This window comes from Podarcis raffonei, chromosome 9 (assembly GCF_027172205.1).
Source record: "Podarcis raffonei isolate rPodRaf1 chromosome 9, rPodRaf1.pri, whole genome shotgun sequence".
NCBI lineage: Eukaryota > Metazoa > Chordata > Lepidosauria > Squamata > Lacertidae > Podarcis > Podarcis raffonei.
The window spans coordinates 44,170,454-44,197,718 of record NC_070610.1 but is presented as its reverse complement, the minus strand read 5'-3'; the positions used below and the strand labels follow the sequence as shown (position 1 = coordinate 44,197,718).

Sequence of the window (27,265 nt, the reverse complement as noted above, 5' to 3'; positions counted from 1 at the left end):
CATTATGCCCATATACATATGACTTAATGAAGATCAAGGCAGCATGTAGATAAATCATAAGGGACTGAAGAAAACCTTTGGTTTTTCTGGCCAATGGAATGGTTTAATATAATAAATAAAAACATTAAACAATATATGGGAGGCGTTATTGCTTTTGTTTGTTACTGTGTTATGTATTTTTGTGTTTTTATATTGTAGACTGCCCTGTGACCCTCGAATGAATGGCAGTGTGGAAATTTAATAAATAACGTAAATAAATCGTTTGCTTCAATCATTATGGCATACATTCGATTTTCTATAATCTGCATGTGCTGTTATATCTAAAGGTGCCCTTCTGCATGTGGAAAGTATGTTCCACTCATAGATGCAGTGCTTCCCACTGTGTGAAACAAATTAAATGAATCTCAAAGGATATTCTTATGCTTGTGTAATCTCTTGCACCAGTGGAAATGTGAGTACTATTATAGAACCTGCCAATTAGAGCACTGTGTAAACCTTTTGTCATATATTTGTGGAACTGCACTAATTTTCTTTCCACTCGTCATTCTTTGGAGCCAGTTCAGTCCCCCCCCCCCCCCGCCACCTTGGTTTATCAGTTTTAAGAACATAAGAAATGTGAAGGAGTATTTCTGCAGTTATATACAGAGGAAGTTATTATATTGCTTTTTAACGAATGCTTAGGCAGTTTCAGACATGGCCCCCTGGTTACAATTAAGTTACTTGTTTATATATATATATATTACCTACTATTTTAAAAAGTAGCTATTGTTTGCATTTATAGAAACTGTTATTCCCCTTCCTTTCCCCTTTGTTAAAATTAAGTTATTTTTCAAGTTTAGTACTTTGTAACATGTTTGCCTTGTGGTCAAGCAAAATTGCTGTTCTTGTTAATCCTGCCCACTTCCAAAAGAGCTTCCAGTATAGGACATGATTCCTGTCCCCCAAATTTATCCTCACAACAAGCCTAGGTTAAGCTAAGTGATGCTAACTGGCCTCAAGCATTGTAAACACTGGGAACAAGCAGAGATTTGAACCAGGGTCTTCCCAAGCTAAGTCAGGCAGTATAACCACTTCACCACACGAGCCCTCTGTAATAGCCAAAATATCTGAATGGGAACTGGCCATCTTTGACTTGAAAAATGGATCTGACCAGTGTCCTTAAGGACCCATCTCTGGCCACCATACCTTTGATGTTTGTCCCAGCTTATTGGTCTTCTGCTCTCACTGTCCACTCCAAACTACTGCCACACCCACGTCCTCTGACCTCCTCTGTGGTCTAATCCTCGCCAAGTTTGACAAATGTTCTGTTCAGTTGGGGAGAGCAGATCATACTAAGTCAACATTTATTTAGGGTGATGTGGTGACTGTCTCCAAGTGCCATATCTTGTCCCAGATATAGATAGCCTGGGTACACACTGGCTCTTGTGACTCTTGTCTCTTGGATAGTGCATGGGAAGGCAATGCACTTTTTCTCCTTGGCATTATTCAGTGCTTTTTTCTGGGGGTGCGCAGGGGTATGCATACCCCTAAACATTTTGGGAATCTTTGTACTTTTGTCCATTTACTGTATTTATTTCCCCCGATTTGAAATATAAAATGGTGGTTTTCTTGAGTCAAAATGTGCTCTAAACATTTTTTTAAAAGAAAAAAAAGACTGGCATTATTAGTAAAGAGAATTAGCTGTCTCTGGATCTTCTTTGTAGCTGAAATTGAAGAAGGCTTCCTAGTCATCACATTCAGAAGCACCCAGGCAAATATTGGTGCTGATATAAACTGGGGTTGCATTCTGCCTCCCATTAAAAAAAAAACCTGAACCACAAGCAAATTCCTCATTCACATGTATATTTTAATCCTACTAATGAAACTTTTGAGAGCCTTTCCAGACACTCATTTTCTTCTGGGCATACATCATGGATTCCCACAGATTATATTAGTTTTGTTCACATTGAATTGCTGTTTTCCAGCATTCACCTCACACTGGCATTAAACTCTGAATGCAATCACATGAATGGACATTCCCTGGGGAACTGGGCATCATCCTACAATGTTACTTGAAATGATCAAGATTTTCTGGAAACAGATGTTTATGAATGGACATCATAAATGTTGCATACTGATTTTTCAGTACAGATTCGACAGTTCTGCAAATATCAGGATCTTTGACTTTTCTCAAAAAACAATCATGACTTCTTCTCTATCAGATTCTAAAAAATAATTTAAAAAATTGTACGCCACAGCATACCTCCGATAAGCTTGGTTACATCAGCATTTTGTAGTTAGGCCCATAATTGTGATCAAGCATTGTATATGGGGTTTTTTTGTTTAGAGATGATGAATTTCCTAGGAAATGAGCTTTATTCATATTATCTGGACTCTTGTTTTCTTTATGTAGCTATGGATTACTTTAACACAGGATGGAGTCCTTAATTTGTAACACATGATTAAGTTTTTATAAATTGCTACATTGTATCTGTATCATTCCTGGTCTGGTGTGTGTACGTATGTTTTAACAAAGATGGCTTAACATAAGACAGATTTTTGTTAATGGAATCCATTCCACCCAGAAGGTGTTCTTTACAACAAACAGGAAACACTGCTATATATAACACAAGGTCTGAGCAATGGATGATGTCACTTATTATAAATATTATTTGTACCTGCTAGTTTATTTCAGGGGAAATTAGGAGAGTGACATCATAATGGTGGCTGACTTTTATTAATGCTCGCTCTTCCTTGCTCTCATTCATTCCTAGATTGTAAATTGTTATAAAGGGAAGAAGCAGCCTTAAAAATTCTGCCCCTCTTATCTTTGTTGTGAGGATTGTTTATACAAAACATACAGTTGATACCACTAGCTCTGTTATTCTTCCCATTAGCTTTCATGTAACTCAATTTTGATATACAGTTAAATGATTTGTCATGGAAAGCAGGATGTGATCTAAGCCAAGGGACAAACTGAATGAAGTCTCTTGACATTTAGGGGGTGAGGATTGGTGGGTTGTTGTTTTCTTACTGAATTACAACTTGGGAGGCAGCAAGCTGGAGTTCTGACAGCTTGCCCAAGCCCCTGCCCACCCCCCATGGATCCAGCCTATGTGGTTCTGCCCTAGTTGTACTTCCCAGTCCTTTCTTCATAGCTGCATGTGTAAGAAGTAGATATACTGAAGGGCAAACCATGGATATTGCTTTTGCTGGACTGGTGCAACTAATTTCAATTATTCTATTTTTCTCCACTCTCAACTTTACATTTAGGTTAGGCTGTAAATGAAGTAAAGATATCAATTCTCAGTTTTAAAAATTAGCATATAAGCAGACTGGCATTTCCTCAGCATTAACTAAAATTTGATCATTATGAACCATTTGCCTGTCCATTAAAAGATATGTGTTTAATAGAGCTCTAGATTATATAATTTACTATTGGCCCAGTATTCTGTATTTTGTAAAGGGGGTCATAGGAAATGAACTTTATATGTTATTCTAGTAACTTATACCTTTTAAATTGTTGATATGAACATTGTATAAATAGAAATTTTATAAATCTCTTTAAAATGTGTCTTTAAAAAAAGTATGACCTTTAAGTCACAACAATCTGTTACATAACTCGGCAAGGGAAGTCACATGGTCGTAACCTCATATTTCCTTAAATTTATGATTGTTTCTTGGTGGTCCAAAACACATTTTAAAAAGTTCCCTTTCATAGTAGTAATCTTACTAAATTGTTTAATGTTTAATGTTTGCTCTAATAAAGGTCAGCACAAGTTCTTATTTAGATTTACAATGGGAAATATAAAATCTCAGATACCAATGAAACCTCAAGCAATGAAGTCAGGGATTTCCAGTGTTATGTTTCATTCTAATGATGCGAAGATAATGCCTTTAGCTGCATGACCACTATATTAGCTACAGACCATAAAATAATCTTTATGGAAACAAGGAGTCAGAAACCACGTATTTCTTACTCCAGCCAAGCATTCTCATCATTAGTAATATTTGGTTGGTAAAATCCCCCAACCATTTCAGTATCTCCTTCCTTCTTTCCTTCCTTTCTTCCTCCCTGCATCAAAATATGAGGGTGTGTAACAACAAGAGAGTAATCATTGTGACATGTTTTCCTGCTCTTGGATCATAGAAATATATAGAACAGCCTGACGCTAGGACCGGTGGTACCCAGAAAAAACACTTTGGGTTGTACAAAACATGATATGACACTTCTGCTGCGGGAAATTTTACAGGTGTTGCAGGCAGATGTAGTGTGGAGTAGATGAAGGCATTTGGTTGTGCTGCTGCAGATGCACCAGGGTGTTTCTTCTCTCTGTGGTTGTTTCTCTTCTGCTCATTACTATGGATATACAACCTGTCTGTCTGTCTCCAGGCTGTCTCCTGTCTGTCTGTCTCATCTGCAAGGGTGATGACCCCACACGGCAGGGTTGAGGCTGCCACAAATAGGTTTATTGAAAATATGGGCCGAGTGGATCCATATAAGTGGTAAAAATGACCATATGATGGCTTTACAATGGCCGGGATGCAAAGTTCTGTATGCAGTTTCCAAGCATGCATCAGAGGTGTTTCAGTTCTCTCCCCGCCCATTTCTAACAGCAGCTCCCTTTGCCCCTAAAATGCTCTCCCAAAATTAGGACAAGGAACCCTCTGATGTAGCATCCCACAAGGCATTATCCACAAAAAGCACATTGTGCATCCATCCAGGTTGCTCTTCTCCCAGACTTGCAACTCAGCCTGCATTTTTCATGCTGCAGCAGTGTGTACCAAAAGACATGGCAGCTTCAACTCTTCAACTTTTTATGGGCCATAGTGCCTTCCAGCTTCATTCATTCATTCATTTTATATAAGAGTGTTTATATACTGCCATCTCATAAAATATCAGGGCAGTGTACATCAATTTAAATCATTAAATAAAAATTAAAAGCAGTACAAAACAATTCTTAAAATGACTAGCTACTCAAGAAAATTTCAAACAGCTACATAAGCCTATCTTCAAGGTTCACTTGAATGCCAAAAGCAATGTTGCCTGCTGAATCTCTGCTGGAAGCGTGTCTCACAGCATGGGACTGGCGACACTAAGTGGTCGATTTTTGGTTAAGGTCAGTTGGGTGTCTGTAACATGGCGGATAACTATCAGTGCTCCTCCGGATGATCTCACTTGGTTATGTAAACAGTGGCTCCCTGGGTGAATCTCAGCACACTGAGCTTCTTCCACTTGATCACAACCACTTGAAAAGCAACTTTGCTGCAGAGTGTCAACAACCAATTCCTCTTGAATTTGCTGTGAAGAAGCATGCTTGATGTTGGCCCAAAAGGTCACATCCATAGAACAGATGCTTATCCGTTGCATAGCAAATATAGGTTGAATTTTGAGTTGGGAACATGATGAAGCAATTGCAGCTTAAATATTCTCAACATAGCTAGTTGAATTATGCATTGGATGTTGAGAACACGCAGACTGCATTCATAGCAGGTGGCTATTTTCACTATAGAAAAGTTAAGCTACAAACATTCACCTGGGTATTGGCAGTATTTTTTTCTATTTTTTTCAAACAGTAGTGTTATGAAAAGCTAAAGTCAAAAGGTTCTTCAATGATCAGTAGTGACTAGCTTATTAAATAGCCATCATTATCCCACGTTTCTATAACATCATTAAACCAATGTTGCTAAAATTGGGCATTAATGGACTTTAATGCAAATTAGATCTTCAGACTTTAGCAGCTCTTCATGACGCCATTCAGGGAAATTGGCAGGGCTGGAGATCACAAGGAATGAATGAAATGCATGTATTGTATAAACATAATGTGCAAATATGAGTTCAAATGGAATACACTGCAGTGACCTCAGATATTAGGTTCAGGATAATCACAGTTCAGATAACTGGTGTTCCATTATACTTTGCGTAAGGATACTGAAATCAGCATATCATGGCAACTTGGCAGCAGCTGCGGATTGTTTTTGTTTATGAACTTAGAAAGAGGATGGATGGTTTACCAAACCTTTCATCCTAGATGCTGCTAATTGAATGAGCACTTATGAGGCCATTGAAAGTGCAATGTAATTAGCTGTTGCTGGGATCCAAAGAACCATACTGGGAATGCAGTGGGGACTTTCTGAAAGCAGCTCTCCACGTTACTAAAAAAACAAACAAACCAGCAACCCAAACCCAGTGGAAGTCCAACAATGGTCTCTGATGGTGGCCTCTAATTTAACATAAAGAGGGGAAAATCATAGGGGGAAACAAGGGGTTCCATGGCCCACTGGTATTTGCAAGGAGGTCCTGCATGTTCCTAATGGGTTTTCTTGATCTTGACCCATGTCTTTGATTTCAATGGGAGTTGAAGGAGCTTAACTTTGCATTAACTTTGCATTTAAGTCCATTTTTCCACCCAGTTGCATATAACACATTGGAGTTGGTTATGCCTAAAGTAGACCCACTGATATCAGTAGGATTTAAGTTATGTCTTTATAAACTTTAGCCCCATTGATTTCAGTGGGGATAGTCTATGCATAGCCAAGTCTGGATCCAACCCAAAGTTGCAGAAACTCTGAAATGTATTGATATTGCTAAGTCAGCAATAATAACAGAATTTCACCTTAGAGGTCACAATCTGACAAAGGATAAGGCATGTTTCAGCCCATTGATTTAAATGGGTCTAGTTGAGGCAAGAGTCTAGCTCCAATTCAAGAGTAAAGAACTGATGTAATTGTGCCATTAATGAAAATAATGTTTTCATGCTGTAGCTTTTCTTCTTGAAATCATTATAGAATTTCACAACCTGCAATCTATAAGTTAACCCATATTTATTTTAAAGGGCATAAAAATGCATTTCAAGTTATGCAGATTGTACAGTTTTGTTTGTCAGAATGAAAGCTTGCATTCTGGCCCGTTGTACAAACAAGAAAAAGCATCCTGAAACAGAATAGTGTAAAAATATTCATATACAAAGTCTTCATGTCCTATTATAAATGTACTGGTATACAAGCACAATCTCCACATACAAAAGTAAATTGTATCATATTTTATCATGGATGATTTGTCATATTAAGGAACTCCATTTCAAAATTATTCTTTAAGTACAAGTAGCAAAGAAGAAGAAGAAAATGAATGACAATATATCAAGATCGCTAAAGGAAAGAATAACCTCACTGATAACAATCATTATGGTGCACGCCTATACATGCCTACTCAGAGGTAAACCCCATTGACTTCAATGGAACTTACTCCTTGGTAAGAGAGAATAGGATTGCAGGCTTAAATATATCATGCTGCAGGAATAACTAGAGTGAGACGGCCTAAGAAGCACCTCATAAACAATAGCGTATTTAACTTATGTGTGAAATATTCATTGTGTTCAGGAAATTCTTTTCTGATCATACCCCATTCTGTGTATTTTTGAATCTCTGTTTGTATCAATACTTATTAATTAGATATTTTCTGTACAAAAATACATTTATGCTAGTATGCTTGGAGGGTGCTCTTTTGCATTCTGCACTTCAGAGCTCTGAAAGATCCCCCTCCCTTTCCCTCCCACCCCTCCCTTTTTGGGGTTGGGTTTTGTGTGTGTGTGTGTGTGTGCGTGTGTGTTTTGCTGCATTTTGTTGCTGGCATTTGTATTGTCACAGTACATGAAACTGATGCTAAACATATAACGGTACTAATCTGTGTGGCATACATAAATAATGAAAGAAAGATGTTTGGGCATTTTCTATTTTTGTTTTTTTTGAAATAATAAAATCCTTTGCACTATGGACCCCCGTACAGAATGATGCTTTCATGCAGTGAGAATGGAGGCTGCTTATTACCTACAGTATGCTAGCAATGATGAACAGACCACCATCGTTGTGACAAGTGATGTAGTTGCCTCCAGGGTAAAACAAAGGTTTACATATTACACAAGCAATTTAACTGTTTTCTAAACATATTGCCAAGACAGTGGGAGTTGGCACTGTGTTTCAGGGCTTGGATACTTGGATTTGAAGTGACTGCTGATTATAGACCTTTTTCCTAATTTGCCTTCTGCTTATAACAAGCAACCTAGTAATCCAGGAAAGAATTCTCTGCAGCACTTAAACTTGTCTTCATGGCTTCCCAAAGATCTCTCCATAGAAAAGGAGTGAGGAGGCTTGTATACCAATAGCTACACAAAACAATTGTTCTCTTCCGACTCTCAAGGAGCAACAACCACTGCCGCCCCTCCTCATTCCCCAAACCGGATGAAATGTTTTATAATCCTTTTTTGTGCCATAGTTAGAAAAGGAAGAAAGAAAAGAAGAAAGGAGGCAGCAAAGATTACTCACAAGAAAGAAAGAAACTTTTTTAAAGGGGGGGGTCCCTCTTAAACACAATAAAGAACATAATTAACTTCACAATTCTTTGTTTTGCTTTTTTCCCCATTTGACTGCAGGGTGGAGATGAAAGAGGGCTCTTAAGCCTTGCATTCCATCCCAATTACAAAAAAAATGGAAAGCTGTATGTGTCCTATACCACCAACCAAGAACGATGGGCCATTGGGCCACATGACCATATTCTTAGGGTTGTAGAATACACCGTGTCCAGGTACGAATTTTGTAAACAGCTTCAGCAGCAAGTTCCCATATACACTGTACTTCAGCTTAGTTGTGTCATATGCTGGGAATCTGTCAGTCCCCAAGCCCAGTTTTTCTGCTTTTGCATGCCTTGCTTTTAAACAGGTTGACCCTCATTTACATAGGATCCATCTGGATACTGTCAGTAAACCTCCGTGACAGATTTCAATCAAACGCTGCTCAGGAAAGCAGCAAAGTGCAGTGCCTTGCTCTCTTCAATAAATCCTCTTTATTATATAATGATTAATGCTGTATTATATTCTATCATGTTATTGTTATTAATTGTTTGTAAGCCACCTTGGGATTTACCTGAATGAAAAGCGGCATAGAAATATAAACAATCGAACCAATCTTTATTCAAATGTATATCCCAAATAATTTCAAAAAAAATACAGTTAGTAATGCACATTTTTTGTCTTTGATACAAAATTTTAGTCTTTTGGAAAGATCTGACACATCACTATTTTTGGAATTAAGAAGGTTGACTATTGACTGAGGAATCTGCAACAAAGTCTGACTCCATGCAGGACAATGCTATGCTAACCTACTACTCTTCTGATCTAGCTTATTAGTGGCATTTGAGCAACAAAATTCATCTTGATGGTGGTTTCTCAAGTCTTAATATGGCTTAAACTGACCATACCCACTTCCTTTTTTCCTGGACATGAAGGAATGAGGAATGTTAGCCTCAAACTGAGTTGGCAGCCATACTACATGTGACTGACTAGTTACTGGTATGCCTCAGAATGCTCTTTAATGAGATCCCTTTGGAGAGTGGTTCAGCTGTGCCTCTCTCTAACGATCCCTTAAAATCCACTATCAATTTATGTCCTCACCACCTACAACTGTGCTGAATAACATTTGTTTATTTATTTCCGTATGTCCCACCCTTTTTCCAAGACCTTGGGGTAGCATACACATTTTCCCCAAATTTATTCTCACAGCAACCCTATTAAGAGAATAGTGACTGGTCCATGGTCATCTTATGACTGAGTCACCCCAGCCATAGTCTAAGACTAACTCAGGGAGGAGGAACCTGTGGCTGTTCATATGTTGGACTCCAACTCACATCAGGCACCGGCAGCGTTGCTAGCGTTCAGCAATAACATCCAACATCTGGGGTGCCACAGGTTCCCTAACCCTTCTCTATTATACCACACTGGTTATCTCTTAATATCAGCAACAAAAACCTGAGATACATTCAGGATGCAAAACCTTTGCCACATGGCAAGCAAAGCAACAAAACAGTACCAAAAAACCCCCCGCACAGTGTTTGATGGCCAGTCACAGTCCACTAAGGAATCATTGGCCCCCAGGCCAGTTGAGTGGAAGCTATCATGCCTCACCCATGTTTAAAAGGACCTAGGACAAAGCTTTATATCAAAAACCATATGTCCCTGCCGTTCTGAACTAATGCAAGGATGATTCTGGGGCAGAGAAGAAACATTTTAAACATAATTTTAATGGAGATTAATTCCGCAATCCTTCTTCTGTGCTACAGGAAAAATCCACATCAGGTTGATACGAGAACAGCAAGAGGTTTTCTAGAAGTTGCAGAGCTACACAGAAAACACCTTGGAGGACAGCTGCTGTTTGGCCCTGATGGATTTTTATACACATTCCTTGGTGATGGGATGATCACTATAGATGATATGGAGGAGATGGATGGTTTGAGGTATAATAATTACCAGTGGTTAAAATCTTTCTTATTTATTGTTTCTTTTTCAGCACCATACCCGCTAAAATAATTCTACCATTTAGATGTCCAATACAGATCAGTAATATAATCTTCATCATTGAAAACATGTGCCAATCCCCCTCACTCACTATATTTATACAATTCATGTGCTGATCACTTCAGTGAAAGAATTAGAATAGCAAGATGCAGACCACCATAGAAGTATTAATGCTTAGTGGAGGAAAATGTATTTTATCCATACTGCTCTGTTTATACTGCTCCCCACTCAATATAGCTAAAAAAAAGTAGCAGTCCTCCAAAATGGAGGAACTCATTTGAGCAAATGTGTCCAGTGAAAATCATAGGTGCATGCAACATGTCATTTCTGTCTCTTAAAGAGGCCAAACTGAGACTTAACAAGTGGAGGCAATTTAGAGCTATGTTATCTCACAGAGTCAGTATGCTGCATTAAACCCTCAGAGATTACCCTTTCGTTGGGTAATTTCCTGTTTATTTCACTACTATTTAAATGAATGCTGCCCAGTAAAAATCCTTTTAAAAAACAATTGTGTTATCCTCCAACTTTCTCAGTGATTTTACAGGTTCTGTGTTACGCCTGGATGTAGACACTGATTTCTGCCATGTGCCTTATTCCATACCACGGAGCAACCCACACTTTAACAGCACCAATCAGCCTCCTGAAATTTTTGCCCATGGACTCCACAATCCAGGCAGGTAAGTAGGTTATATTTCTTTTTCAACATGACCATAAACTAACAAGGAGATAAACACACTTTTAAAAATTGAATATTCAGAGACAATCCTTCATCTATGCCCATAGGGAAAAGGAGTAAAAAGACAAGAAAATAATTTAACCGAAAGGGTGTGTGTGTGTTTACTTCATGGGGATGTATATTTGGAACAAGGTCTTACAACTGTGAAAGAAGATCCATGTGTTCGTTCGGAAATACTGTATTAGTATGTACATTACATTCCAGTCTACTAAACAAATCCCCTGTGGTGAATTGGTGTTGCCATAGGGAGATTAGAGTTTAAATCACTTTGCCAGCCATACACCTAAGCACAACAAGAACATGCTCTATGGAGAGCTGGCTTCAGGCACCAGGCCTGTTAGAAGACCAACTCTTCACTAGAAAGATGTCTACAAACGAGACATGAAGGCTGGCAGCATCAACCCTGCTGTGTGAAAATCCCTTGCAAACGACTGCAGTGCCTGGAGACAACCAGTGAGGTTGTGTATCCACAGCAGTGGCCAGAGCAGGAATGACCACTGGGAAGAGCACAGAAAGAAGAAAAACCATGGTGTGTCTGCAGCAGCACAACTGGATGCCTTCATCTGCCCCAGCTGCAACAAAACATTCTCTTCCTTATTGATCTCTACAGCCATCAGGTGCTGTAACTCTCCAATGGTTTGATTTCACCCCCAAAGGCACACTCTTCCATTGTTTCCCAAGACAGGCAGATGCCGAGCATCAAGTTGTATGAATTTCTTTTGGTTTTTGCACATATCAGAAACAAGCACTCTGGTCCAGGAATTTTCAAAATGGGTTTTTGTTTCTGTCAAAGGGCTTGTTTTTCTAATTTAGTATAAAATATTCGGGTAGTCCTTAAAGAACACAAGAAGAGCCTGCGGGATCCAACCAATGGCTTAACTAGTCCAGCATCCTGCTCTCACAATGGCCAACCAAGATGCCTGTGGGAAACTTGCAAGCAGGATCTGTGTACAAGAGCACTCTCTCTTCCTACAGTTCCGAGCAACTGGTATTCAGAATTTTTACTGCCTCCAACCTTGAAGGCATAGCATGGCCGTCATGACTAGTTGTCATCAGTAGCCCTCTCTGTGGATCTGTCTAATTCTCTTATAAAGCCATCTGGGTTGGTGGCCATCACTGCCTAAATGTAACTTATGAATTGCAAATGCTTGATACTCAGACTTTAGTGAAACTTAGTGGTTAGCTACATATTACAGTATACATGTAACAGAGGTCTGATTTAAAAGAGAAACCTATTCAGGAGGGGTGAATCCGATGGCGAGAGAAGCTGCAGAAGGAGAGCCTGTGTTTCCTTTTCCAGTTTCTCCACTCCAAATCCCTTCTCCACTCAACACTAACACATACCCCAGGTTCCAAATGCATGTTTACCCCTTAGTTTCACCACAATCCCAGTATAAAGTGTTATAGATTTCCACTCAGTAACTCAAACCAGCTGAATAATTTATATAAAATTATAAATAAGTAGTACATTGTAATGCGGCAGCAATTTCCCCGTCTGCGTCAGCAATTAACTCATTCATGTTCTACAACAGTGGCTACTGCATGCATCATCAATAGCAAATCCAACAACATGACAACAGTAGGTTATAGCCCAGCCACAAAGTAAAAGGCTTCTGCAACTACACCCACACACCACTCCATCTTTCCAGCAAGAGACATTATGACAGTTCAAAGACACATTCCAGCCATGCAAAAGCATTTATGGAGTGCTAGAGGCAAAGCCAGAACGAGTTGTGGTCTGGGGTGGGGTGGCTAAAGGATTGTCTGGAGGACCATACAGAGAGGCCCAGAGGGTCAGAGGGCCGTATTCAGCTCCCAGGCTAAGGTTTCCAACTTGCATAGTAAACAAACCTTATAAGAATGGTCATTTACATTCACTTGAGGATCAGCATTTCAGTATGGAATGCATTGTTTTGTATTCTGGTATAGAAGCAAAGTGGTAAATGACAGAAGGTTTGCTGTTTCATCTCTCTTTTAACATGCTGTTGAACAGGTGTGCCGTGGATCGTCACCCAACTGATGTAAATATTAATTTAACAATACTTTGTTCAGACTCCAATGGGAAGAACAGGTCCTCAGCAAGAATCCTTCAGATAATAAAGGGGAAAGATTATGGTAAGTCCTATAATAAGTACAGTATATTTAGATAGCCTTCCAAGAATGTGTAGGATAGTGAGTACAGCCCTACAGGCATATCTAATATGTTATATGTGAAAGGGAGCAAAAGGAAGATTAAAAAAATATTTTTACCATTACACTCCTTTCAAATTAAAGTATTTCTGGTCTCATAGTTACAGATACATGATTTTAAAATGTTGCAGCATTATCTACAGCCCAGAACAGAGTTATGAGCACTTAGGACCCGTTGAAATCAGTGGAACTTGAGAGCATGACTAGCCCTCTTCCAGATTTCAGCTTTAGCTATTGTACATATTTGTGGGTACATTTTATAAATGCCATACTAAAGAGTGATGTGGTTTGAAAAGGGATTTATTAAGCCACAGTTCCAGTGGAATTCTGGGTGATTCTAATGAAGATGAAACAAAGCAATTTTGTGATGCAAAATTATGACCACCCAGGGAAGAATGCAATTAGAGTAAAGTACTGTGGTCCCTTGCTTAAAAGAATAATTTATCAGATTGCATAATATTGTCTTACTTACCCTAAAAGCTTAACATGCAAATTCATTTTCCAAAAATTAAGGAAAAAGTAAGTGCAGTAGTCTCCAGCTTGCTAGAGTCTAGCAAACAAAAATCATGTCTGTGCCAATCATTTAAAATTATATATTTTGGGAAAAGAAGGAAGAATCTTGTGGCATCTTAACGAGTAATGAAAATGTAAGATTTTGTAGACTAGAATCCACTTCATCTGAGGCGTGAAGTGGAAAGAGAAAACAGTCGTGCAAGATGCAGTCAAATGGTAATGAAATGCAAAAAGTAGACTGTGAAAATTCAATTAAAGCATGCATAGGGTTGTGCTGCATAAGATCTAATGCTAGACAAATGTTGCTGACTAAAGAAACTGTAATGTTATTTTAGCCTAAATTCTACCTTGCATTTTCTGGTTTGCAGCACTGGGGTTGTTGAAATACAAATATCCTGATTTTTTACTCTCCTCTTTAAATTAAAACATATCTTTAACAAACGAAATTGCATTTAATCTAACACTGTGGTAGTTCCTTTTTAGAAAGCGAGCCTTCACTTTTGGAATTCAAGCCATTCAGTAGTGGGCCATTGGTTGGTGGATTTGTATACAGAGGCTGCCAGTCTGAAAGACTTTATGGAAGTTATATTTTTGCAGACCGCAATGGGTAAGTTTCTTTAAAACTCACACAAAAGCAGTACAGATGTTGCCCCCCTCGTAGTAAGCACCTGCATCTTCTTCCTCCCACACATGGCAACTACTAAGCACCCTTTTCACCCATTTATGAAGTCGCCATTTCCTCTGATGCTGTAGACTGTTTTGTGCCCCTGCTTTCATCTTCACCTACATTCCCATTCCTCCTCCTCCCGCCTTTTTTGCAACCACCCCTTTTTCTCCCTGCCCCCTTACTTTATCTCAACTGTCCCTTGCGCATAGATCACCCCCATTTCCATGCCTTCTCCTCTCTCCTAGTCTGCAGTCCCCTTTGTGCACACATCCCATGCTGATATATGCTACTGTATGTTTAAGATGAACAGCTTCTTAAGAGCAAGCCTGTCGGTTAGTTTGTTCAGTTAGGGAAGGTTATGTTCAGTTAATGGATGTTCCACATGTATGGGTGTTTGCTTGTTAGAAAATATCTGGTTGAAATTACTACATTGAATCTGGGACTTCGTGTTGAAGAAAGCACATGGTACCAGGAGTGAAATACACTGTGTGTAGGTTCTGTGGGATATTTGAGGGCTCCACATCTTTCGGCGAGTGGTAGATCCGTTGTTGTTCCCAAGAGAGGGCGGAATCAAAAGCCCCACCAAAAACTGGCCCAGCCCCTGGGCGCAGATCACACGCACCACCTCAGGCACCCGATCAGCTTGCTCCGCCGCTGCCACCAATCATATGGAAAGCCTTTTAGAGCACCTCAAGTAGCTTTCAGTGACCAAAGCATAATAGGTCTGGATTCATCAAAACATTGTGCTATGTCAATCCGTTTCATATTTCATGAGAATTTATCAGTGTTCAGAGGCACAAAGTATAATCTGGATTGTAGGCTTTATGGCTCAGATTTTAAAGGACTCCATCTTACATATGTTCATTATAGTTCTAGATTTTATTGGTGCAAAGCACACTGTGTAACATTTTGTCCCTTTTTTTTATTTGTGTTTACAGAAATTTTTTAACACTGCAGCAGAGCCCCGTGACCAAACAGTGGCAAGAGAAACCACTGTGTCTGGGCAACAGTGGTTCATGTAGAGGTTTCTTTTCAGGACATATCTTGGGATTTGGTGAAGATGAAGTAGGTAAGACAAAAACAGCTTATTTAGGATATTATTATATTTAAAGGAAAAATTGGCTATCTATGTGTGCATTTATAAAAGTTCTATATTGCAATTCAATACATTATTATCAGGGTGGTTCACAAGAAAAAAGAAACAAGATAATATTTTAAAATGTAATAAAATGAAAGCAAACAATAAAACACTAGGATTTAAAAGTAGCAATAAGATACTCAAATATTAAAAGCTCATCAGATATTAAAAGCCTGGGGAAATTTAAAAAATCTTCCCCTGGGACCCAAAATAACTTAGTGTAGGCACCAGGAGAGCCTTCCTAGAGAGAGAATACTATAAACGGGCCAATACCAAAAAGGCCCTGTCACTTCTTGCCTCAATTAGAGATTTTTTATATATTAAGCAATTTATACATGCATTTAAATAAATAAAAACTTCAGGTAGTGTGGGTGCTTAAGAAGGGGCTCCAAAGATGGAAGTGGACTTTCCTTCTGATATCCACATCCTGATCTGTGCAGAGCCTTAAAAGTAAGCACTGGCACTTGGAATAGTACTAGAACAAAAGCCAAAGGAGCTACATAAGCACAGACAAGCTATACTCTCAATAACAGCTCCAGAATATATCTAAACAGGAGGTTTCCAGAACATGGACAAGCTATCTCCGTAATGTGCAGTGTACTGAGTATATCAGTTGCATCATATCTGCAGAATGATTGATTCTTCATTTTTCTAAAATAACAAAACTCTACGAATTGTTTTCCCAAATTGCCCTGCTCATGCTACAAGAGCAATTGAAACCACATTGATGCTTTCACCCTCCCACTGACTACTGGAGTGAAACTCCCTCTTCCACCTGCAAATATGTGGACAGGCAGAAGTGCTCCCAGTAGGGACCCTGGCAGCAGAAGCCAGCAGAAAGACCCCAGTTTTCTTATGGTGAGGCTGAATCAGATCTAGGCTGGCACAGCCATCTGCCTGCCCACTACCCTCTGTCCTGGCCACAAAGCTTTGGATATAACTTTGGCCCTACCATCCCATAAAGCCGCAGCAGACTGTAGGAGGTTAGTTAGGATTGCTCCCTTAATCCTTTTTCACACTGTGACAGAAAGAGAAAGAGAAATTGCCAGCAAAGTTTATATGCCTCTTTTGTGCCAGGGGCTTTAGGAGAAATATATTCACATAAATGCACAACAAGGACTGAGACTGAGGTCAGATACTGAGACTCAAGCACAGAATGTATCTTCGGATCTTTAGACTTTGACCAGGGGATCCTGGGTTCAGTTTCCATGCCCTGCTGTGGATCTTTGGGGCTTTATCAGCCAAGTTGTTCTTTCTCAGTTCTGTTTGCTTTTAAAAAAAACAAAAAGAAACCGGAAATACTAATGTAAAGCAGAATTAAATTAAATATTGTAATATCCTTGCCACACAACAAGAAAGAGCCACAAATTGTACATCAACTTTTCAGTTTTTTAGTGGATACCACTAATCATTTATGGTATGCGTTTTCTTAACAGGTGAGGTCTACATCTTAGCAAGCAGTAAAAGCATGACACACTCTCACAATGGGAAGCTCTACAAAATTGTTGACCCCAAAAGGTAAGAGATGCTTTAGTGAGTGAGTGAGTTGGTGCCGTTTACCTAGAGGAGAGGCAGTGGCGAGGTTGACATTGTGCAAGCACATAGGTGGAACCAATCCAGCACTCCTTCCTGTGCATTTGCACCATGCTACCCTCCCCTCTTCCTCCCAGTAAGCAGCAGCGGCTCACCTGCCATAAGGAGGCTTTTTTTCCCACTGGAACTCACCAGAACTCAGTTCTGGCACCACTCAGGTGGGCACCATTGCCATTATACAAGGGAGGTATTCGTGGTGAGTTCTGGTACCTCTTTTTTTTAGAGAAACAGCACTGCCAAGAGTCACACGGCTAAGCAGAGAGAAAAAGGGCTTATCCACACTTACCTTTCCTCTGTTATTTCCAGGCATAGTCCAAGCACCCACCCACCCTTTTTTCTGTCTCCGGAGCCTTCCCTATGAAAACCCACTCTTTGTCATTCAAATGAATAAGCTTTCAAAATCATGAGTAAAATATTAAAACAACAGCTTTTTTATTGGAAATGGAGAAGGTACTGTAGAGGCAAGGTAGTCCATCAATACTTGGATGTGTAGACTATTGAGATGTGCAGGAAATGGCAAAGTGGCAGGGAAGCTGAAATAAGAGGGCTCTGCTTTGACAGAGGGTGTATAAGTGATTCAGAATTTTGAACAACCTAACAGTAAATTAATAACATAAAGGAAAGTTCCATTACTTTGTCATGTATCTGCCACTGAAATGTTATTAATTAAGAAGCAGATGTTACTGCAGTCAATCAAGCATACTATATTTTTTTTATTTATGAATTCTAGGTGGAAAAGTACTTTTGCAAAACAAATCTTGCTGGCTTCATTTGGATTGTTTAGTCTGTTGGTGTGTGGATTTAGGCGAATTTTACACCTTTAATCCACTATTAGTATCTAATTACAAGGGGGTTGCTTTGTTTGACCTTGGCTTTGTGCTCCTGTTGCCTCGGCGATTAGGGTGGTCTCAAAATGACATACCTGAAAGGCCAGACCTCCCAATGCAGAGTTCCTGGTTAGCTATTTAATGTGTGGCAGAGGGTAATGCATCTGGCTAGAATAAGACAAGAGGGGAAAATAGACTGTGCTAATGACACTATGTACTCTGGCATACATTCGAAATGAAACTGATTTTAAAAATGGAAAGCCAGGAAATATTTTGTTAAGATAGCAGCACTAAAGGATTTCACAAGATTTCTTTCACGGGTGTTTTGGCATGTGGGCAAAATTGCATTGAAATCATTATTTCACATTCAGTACAGCTTTTGAATGAAATGGCTAGATCTAAAGCACACATAGAAAAGAGCTCTGTACAACTAAGGCCATGTGGCTCTTTGCACAGCATCGCCATAGTACTGTTCTCTCATGTATGTGCAGTGCTTAGTACAGATGGAACTATACCAGTGGGCTTTCCCTGCCAGTCTGCACAGAATTCCCTTGTTACTTCTCTGCAGTAGGATTCCACACCAGTTTCTGTAAGTGGAAGGCAGAGCAGTAGCTCTGCTCTTGTTTGATGCAAGCAGCAGGATCCCACAGGGATAGAACATGTAAAACTGCTCTTCTGTACACGCAACATACCAAGTACATGTGGAAGAGGATTACTGGATTAAAACATTTCCTAATACCCTTTAAATACACCAAGCATTTCTTCCAAGAATAAATAGAACAGACCTGCTAGATGTCTAGTCAATAAGAACTGACATTTATCTTAAAAACTGGATCTTATCAGATGCACAGAAAAACTGAAGAAATTTTGCTTAACTGAGCTTCAAGTGGGTAAGATGGCATTTTCACAATAAGTAAAGCTCTCAGACCCAGGGGAATTAACAATACAATACAGTGGTACCTCGGGTTACATACGCTTCAGGTTACAGACTCCGCTAACCCAGAAATATTGCTTCAGGTTAAGAACTTTGTTTCAGGATGAGAACAGAAATCGGGCTCCGGCGGCGTGGCAGCAGCAGAAGGCCCCATTAGCTGAAGTGGTGCTTCAGGTTAAGAACAGTTTAAGTATGGACCTCCGGAACGAATTAAGTACTTAACCCAAGGTACCACTGTACAATCAAAATACAAGTCAAGTGAAAGTCAAGCCTTTCAGGTGATAATAGGTCATGGTATGAGGCTGTCAGTGGCCCAATGTGCTTTTGGAAGCCACTGAGTTGGAACTGTCCACTCCATGAACTGCCTCACATTTGATAGAGTGGCCAGTGATGAAAGTCAATAAAATGATTTTCTGAAATTCATATGCATGATACACAATCCGTCACTTCAAAGAATCAACAAAACAAACCCTGAACACTGCTTCTGTCACCTTTACAACTGCATTGCACTTGTGGGGAGAAGAGAAAGGTGAGGAGCCTTGAGAGCTGTCCACCACATACCTCCTAGTGTTCCAGGAGAGGTGACTCCTCCCTCTTGCCCCCAACTGCTACTACAGGGCTACTCATGAACCATCTTGCCTTGAAAGGAGGACAAATACGGCTTTCCAGAAGTTTCCTCACCCTCCAATTTGCTGCTACTGTTTCATTCTAGAGACGCATTCATGATTCTTGATCTATTTTTTTTTTTAATGTAAACCACTTTGTAAGGTTTGCCTGAAAAGCAGCATTGAGATATTGTAAAATAAATTGCTATTGGCTTCTCTTGTACAGCAGAAGTTTTCCACACTTCATTAGTCATATCTGTGCTCAGCCTTCATAGAGATGAGGAAAGTCTTCATTGCCAAGCTGCCTGAAGGAAGGCAACAACACTTCAAGGAACAACTTTCATCATAATAAGGGGGTTTCAGGTGCCCTCCACATGCTTTGGAAGAAGTCAGATGGGGGTTGCAGAGCTGCAAAGAGCAGTCTGACTACCATTGCTGACACACACTGTGGCCACACACATCTGCACGTTCGATCATTATGTAAGGAAACTCTACAGTCCTTGTATAAAATCCCTTTTGACACCAACCAAATGCACAGATTGTGGGGAAGGAGTGCAGGCCACATGTTCCTACAGTCCCCCTCAGCCATCTTTTCAACATATTGTTGGTCTTTTGAACTCCCTTAATATTAGCCCTGCTCAAGGGCACAGGCAGGTTTTTCAGTATTTAAATAGGGATGGCGTGAAACAATAACCCTGTTCCATTGTTTTGTCTTCTTTTAATTGAAGCTTAATTTGCTCCTGTTTGTACATTCATTCTCACCTTCATCCACAGTGAGGGCATTCCCCACATTTTATAAAGTTTTAAAAGCAACATTTCCTTATTTACCTTCTTGCTCCATTTCTTCTCCGAATTTCTTTGCAGGGAGAGCACAACAAATGCCTTGCAGACATACCTAGCTTCTCTCCCTCCCTCCCTTTTGGAGGGATTTATTTTTTGAATGTTGCATTAGTACACATGAAGCTGTAATAGTCATGAGCAAAAGAAACCCACAAAGAAACAAATCTGTGATCCAGAAGCGTGTACGTATATGGAAAATGAGCAAACTAATTTGGGGCAATGGAAAGAAACATGAAACTGTGCTGGTGGTGGTTCAGTTATGTCTTACCTTGCTAGCCTTAGACCAGGCATGTCCAAAGTCCGTTTCGGGGGCCTAATCTGGCCCTTGTGGCAGTTTATTTCCTGGGCTAAAATCCTGAAAGAAACCTCAACAACTTCAATCCTAAAAAAAGGTCAACAAATTTGGTTGGCCCTTATGGCCCTCCTCTTCATCAAATCTGGCCCTCTTTGAAAAAAGTTTGGACACCACAGCCTTAGACAAATAATGATCTTTCAGCCAAATCTGATGAACATGTTTGAGGAATGAGATAAGAACTGCTGCAGAATACTTTATTTACCCTGTCCTGTATAAATGAGCACCAATGACATTTAGCTCACATTTCTTGTACTTTTGGAGTAGTTTTTCTATGCACTGTACAAACACTTCTGGCACAAATAACATCATTCAGTTCTGTTTCATTTGTGAGGAGCACTTTACCTTAGAAGATATGAATTAAGAATAAAGAGCATAAAACTGCATTCTATATAACTTTGTGGGGGGGGACACCCTACTTTAAGGTAGTGGTTCCTCAGGATGATTTCAGACCCTTTTACAACCCTATGATTCCGTAAAACATGAAGAATGAAAACCTCTTCTCCACAATTATCTTCTTATGCCCGATTGCCTTTAAATAATACTGTGGAACTATGTAATATAAAGCTGTCAGCAAACAGCAGTTGACCGGGGAATCCACCCAAGTGGACCATGAGAGTCCCTTGAATTCAAAATGTACCTAATCCTTAAAGTCATTCGCAGTTGTAGAAGCCCAGAACGAGTGCTTCAAAATACATATGTATATTTAGAATAACATAATTAGCTCATTTTCCTATCTACATGGAGCTGCCTTCCTTGTAGGTGAAACATGCACATTAACGTTCTTTGACTTTGTAAACCCAAAGACTTTAAACTTTGTAACATCAGTTATGGGGGGGGGGTATTATTTTTAAAGTCACATCTTAATCCATGCACAGAGCACTTCCATTCCCCCTCCCTTCCTTTCTAACATTGGCTATTAAGGACCTCTTTGTGTACTTCATTTTATAAGGCAAAAAAATACCTCTTCGGTTTATATTTTGCCTGTTTTCGGATGCATGCACGGAGCTGCTTTCTCTGCTGCCGTAAAGAATGTAATACATAATTGAGCAGCTTTAGCCCCGTAAGCCAGTTTCTTTCCCGATTCATCCGTCAAAGTGCTATGCAAGTGGCCCCCTAAATTGATAAATTCCCACAGTGCCTGTTGACCCAGCTGCCAAGGCCTCATGCAGCAGGTGTTGTTTTCATGACCACCCTGACAGTAATACAAACTGTTTAGCAGTTGCATTGACCTCACAGCTATTAACACTGATACAGGCTCCGCTGGGGACTAGTTTTCAAATATGACAGAATTTCTTAAAGACTAGAGGTCATGAACAAGTATACCATATAAGAATAAATTTGATATGCTGCTGGGTTTAAAAATCTGAAAGCAGGGAAGGCTCTTTTTCTTCCTCCCCACATCATTCCCTTGTAGTAAATCAAGTAATGAGCTCTTGGCATGCCTCCCAGCACTGAAAGCAAATGTACTGAAAAATCATACCTGAAGGGGTGCTGTGTTTATGCTAGAGAAGTAGTTACTTATTTGTTTTATTTAAAGAATTTTTAACCTGCCTTTTAGGGTACACTGCTCTCACAAGGCAGTTTGTAATTAAATAAAATAAAATACAGTAATAGCAAACATACCATTAAATTAAAATCCATTATATTCAAAACAAAAGCATTAGCTGCTAAACATTATTTTTATGCAGCTGATTAACCAAATACAGACTGGGGGGGGAAACATATCCAGGGTTTTCTTTAAAATCAAGAGTGATGAAGCCTCTGTTGGTGATTAGGCCTAAGGAGAAATTAATTAGAAAATGTTTGCATTGCTGTCCTCTGAAGAAAATTTTTGATTCTTTCCTTTGGTCCCACTTCCTCTTCCATCACACCTGGATAAAGACAATTTTAGGTGGGATTTCTGCCACTGACAGGGGAATGGGGTTAATTTCATAACGTCCCCTCAAATCTCTAATTGTTGTTGTAAAGATAGCCTTTGACATTGCTGGTGCTTGTGCACTTGAATGCATGTTTGTGTAAACCTGTTGTTGTTGTTCATTTGTATACCACCCTTCATCTGAAGATCACAGAGAGGTTCACAACATAAAAATACAAAATGAAAACCCAAAATACATAATAAAAGTAAGAAGAACAAGAAAAAATAAACCCTTCTCCCACAAACACATTTAAAAGGGTGTATAGACTGTTATCAACCAAAGACCTGCTTATAGAGAAATGCTTACGCCTGGTACCTAAAGATATATAATGCAGGCACCAGGTGAGCCTCCCTGGGAGGGCATTCCACAAATGGGGAGCCACTGCAGAAAAGGCATGTTCCCATGTTGCCACCCTCCAGACTGCTTGTGGGGGTGGCACACAATGAGATCACTCAGATGGTGATTGCAGGGTCTGGGTGGGTTTGCATTGGGAGAGCAGTTGGGCCAGGATCAATGTAAAATGCTCAAACCATCTTACCCTAGTGAGCAACCTGGCCCCAAAATTCTGCACCAGCTGAAGTTTCCAAAGCATCTTCAAAGGCAGCCTTATGTATAATGCATTGCAGTAATCTAAGCTAGAGGTTACTAGAGCATAGGCAACAGGCCTTAGACTATCCATGTCCAGATAGGGGCACAGCTGGGCCACCAGCTGAAGCTGATGGAAGACACTCCACACCATTAAGACAAACTGACCCTCAAGTGACAGCAAAGGATCCAGGAATTACCCCCAAGCTATGTACCCACTCCTTCAGAGGGGGTGTAATCCCATCAAGAGCATGCAGCCTCTCATCCATGCAGTCTAGAGAACTGCCTACTACCAGTGCCCTGGTCTTCTCTGGATTGAGCTTCAGTTTGTTGGCTCCCATCCAGTCCATTACCAAGGCAAGACAAGGGTCCAGCACGCCCGCTGCCACACCTGTAGATGGTAAGGAGAAGTAGAACTGTGTGTCATCAGCATATGTTGCAGCTTACTGCTTCTGGACTTGGAATTGAAACCAAAAGAAAAAAAGATCCCATGGACAGGGCTTTCAGGAATAAATGTACATGTCAGCATGAAACTGCATGCAGGCACACACATGCGCCATTATATGTAATGTACGGTAACTGATTATGTTGAACACAGGGCTGCCAGATCACATCGATTGAGACTCCTAAGTATGAAGATCAGCTTAAGCCTCTGGAACTCATGTAGTGGTTTGCTCCCCCGACTTGTCCATGACTCCGGCTTCACTTATCATTCTGTTGGCTCTGCTGAGAGGCCAGCTGCCTTTGTCTTTCCTTCAAGTGTCGCCTCACAGCAGCCATTCCATCAGGCTCCAGCAGAGGGAGAGAATGGAAGCAGGGCTATTCCATCGGTGCTGAAAGACAAGCTGCCTGTGGCCCTTCTTTTCTCCTCTTATCTGTCACCCAGTAATGCACATTCCATCAGTCTACCTGAACTGTTTCTATCTCAACTTGTCATTGTAAGAACTGTAGCTTTAAGAGCTGGTGTCTAAGTTTTTTTAGCCCCTTCCTCCTCCTGCCCTTTTTCCTTTTATGTTGTTTCTTCAAGATAGTAAGCCTGAGGGCTGTGGGCTGCTCTGTGCTGCTCAGGAACTCTTTTTAGCCAAAATGTGGGGCAAAATGCTTTCAATTAAAAAAATGATACAAGTGTAACATGACCCAAAGTATCCAATAATGCATTTCTGGAGCTCATGGTAATAGAAGCATACAGTAATAGAAGCATAGAATTACAGAGCTGGAAGGGATCTCAACTCATCTAGCTCAGCGGCAATGCAGGAAGTCCACCACCAGAACATTCCTGAGAGTTGGCCATCCAGTCTATGCTTACAAACCTCTAGCAAGGGAGAATTCCATACCTTCCATGGCAGTTTCAGCACCTGAAGGTTTATTATTGTGTGACACTATCATAAGACAAGGTCCTCTGTTTATTTCATTACACGGTATTCATGAAAACTTGATTGCTTCTCTAGGTCCTTTGTGGTATATTACAGAGCTGCAATCCTAATGTGTGAGTGTGTGGTACTGGGATATATGATTGCCAACAGACATTCTGAATGCTTGAATCTATAATAATCTGTGTCAGTTTTGGCTTCTGGGCTATATGAATAGATGGTAGCTTTCGTGGGAATTTTTGTGAGATATTTTTTTATGTGCTCCCAACTTTCTCCAGCAGAGATTCTCCCACTCTGTTTAAACTGGAGTCCACTGTTGTTATCTTTCCACCATCTGAACCAAGCAGTGATAGATCAGACAAGTTCAAACGTACATGTTAAAAATAAGATTAATTAAGCTACAGCAAACACAGGGAAAAGAAAAAGCAACATGTACAAAACTATTGGTTCTTATGTGAAATTGTCTATTAGCCTGCAAACACAGGTGACCTCCAGTTGCCTCAAGTTCAGTTCTGACCCCAGGTCCAGTTGTCCCTCCTGGTTCTCCTGTTCTGTGCTTGCTTCATTACTCTAGTTCCTCAATCCCAGGTCTCTCCCCCTTCCACCTACACATACTTCGTTCTTTCTCCCTCTAACTACTCTAACTATAGTGGGTCATGGGTTCGAGCCCCGCGTTGGGCAAAAAGTTCCTGCATTACAGGGGTTTGAACTAGATTATTCTCATGGCCCCTTCCAACTCTATGAGTTAATGATTATTCTTATGATGTGTGTAGTTCTATACACAGGTAGGTAGGTAGGTAGGTAGGTAGGTAGGTAGAATATGTGAATGCCATTTTAGTCCTACATATATATCTCCGGTAAAAATATTAGTAAGAACTTCAAAAATCAGTAGCACCATTATCATTAACTGCTGATACTGGTGTGCTTGAAATGAGATTTTAAAAAAGGATGGCAACTTCATTCTTATTAGCACCTAAACTAATTTTTAAAAGTTCTGTTTTTACCAAGTTAGCAGAAAGCTCCTCCTAAGTACTCTTGGACAATTGAACTGTAAAGCAGTGTGACCAGGCTTCTATGAAAATATTGTTGCTTGTTATAATGTTTGCTGAATAGGATATTGTTCTAAAACAGTGGATTTCATCATCATAAAAACTCTTAAAATGTATGCAAGATATAATTTTCCACAACTTCATAAACTGTTGCATGGACCATTTTAAACAGCTTTCTTTGTGAGGAAAAAAAATGAATCCAGTCTATGTGTAAACAATTTCTCTTTGACCCTGACTTTTAAATACGTATGTTGCCTGTATATTTTTCTACAGGCCTTTAGTCCCAGAAGAATGCAAAAGAACAACTCTTCCTGCCCAGATATTGACATCTGAATGCTCAAGGCATTGTCGAAATGGGCACTGCACTCCCACGGGAAAATGCTGCTGTAATCAAGGCTGGGAAGGCGAGTTCTGCAGAATTGGTTAGTATTCCGTTCACAATAATTCATGGAAATAGCAAGCTTCCATCAACTTCTGACAAAAGTTGGGTTTTTTTTAATCCATATATTTTAAATTCCTCATTTACTCAAGCTTCTATCAGCAAGCAATGAATGGGTGGGAGGGGAAGGGAAATCACAAAGAGCAAGAGACTCGGAAATTTGCTTTCATCAAATGACATGTGTGCATTTGATAAACTGTGCCAAAGCTATCCTGGATGTTGCTCATATGTAGTCTGTTTGGGACCACTGGAATGAAACGACACACATCTGGGGACTAACACGGTTACCAAACATAAATATTCATTTGCCATCCTTCAAATGCTTCTCCACACTTTCAGTCAATTTCTCTGTGCACACAAGAGGAGCTAAGCTGTGGAAATAGACCTTAGGATGAGAAGATGGAAGCGGGATACAGGTTAAATAGAGAGAATGAGTGAGGCAAGGAAACCTCTGAAGCATGCAGCCATAGAGTCCTTGAGGGACATCTGTCTCACCATACTGTTCAAAGACCAGAAGGAATTTCCTAAGGTCATTCTGTTCAAAGGAGACATTCTGACCACCGCCATCTGGCCAGCTAAGGGCAATGCACTCCAGGAAGGGATCCTAGTGAGTTAGAACAGTGTCTATGGATGTAGTACCTACCCTGTCCAAGAGTCTCTGTTGACCCTCCCAATACTCACTCTGCATGAGTTGGAGCAAAATAAAACATATCATTTTTAGATTAATTTGTACATTTCACAGCCATATTTTTTTTAAAAAAACAAAACTTAATTTTAAAATGGAGCTCTTGATGGTTAGAATTCCTTGCAGCTCAAGGAATTTCTTTACCAAAGAAAAAGACAATTGCAGACCATATGCAGAATAACAGTTGATAAGAATGTGGTAGACTCCCTAAATCAGAGAGATACTTTCATGAGCAAGGAATTCTTTTACATATTTCTGTTATATTTGAGCAAGGTATTCTTTTACACATTTCTGTTATATTTTTATCCAAGTTTCATGGCCTATTTTATATTCTGAGAAACAGACAAAAGCAAATGGTTCATTTTTTTGGAAATAACTAAATAAATCCATACTGCTGCCATTATGATAGAGAAATAGTTCCCATTTTGTACATATGGATTTTTTCCCTGATTCTTGGGAAAGCCTCTACATAAGAGTTTTTTTGTGTGTGTGTTTTAC

At 39.8% G+C, this 27,265-nt stretch overlaps 1 protein-coding gene across 4 annotated transcripts in view; it reads left to right on the top strand.

The window, feature by feature from the left end:
• The window catches only part of HHIP (hedgehog interacting protein), a 70,573-nt gene that overhangs the window by 41,233 nt on the left and 2,075 nt on the right, over positions 1–27,265 (top strand). For all 4 annotated transcript variants that reach the window (XM_053403270.1, XM_053403271.1, XM_053403273.1 and 1 more), the window contains exons 5-12: positions 8,409–8,560; positions 10,091–10,264; positions 10,859–11,002; positions 13,055–13,176; positions 14,248–14,371; positions 15,370–15,500; positions 17,006–17,087; positions 25,917–26,065. In XM_053403270.1, the coding sequence (XP_053259245.1) occupies positions 8,409–8,560; positions 10,091–10,264; positions 10,859–11,002; positions 13,055–13,176; positions 14,248–14,371; positions 15,370–15,500; positions 17,006–17,087; positions 25,917–26,065 (1,078 nt within the window). The remainder of the gene's footprint in view (positions 1–8,408; positions 8,561–10,090; positions 10,265–10,858; positions 11,003–13,054; positions 13,177–14,247; positions 14,372–15,369; positions 15,501–17,005; positions 17,088–25,916; positions 26,066–27,265) is intronic.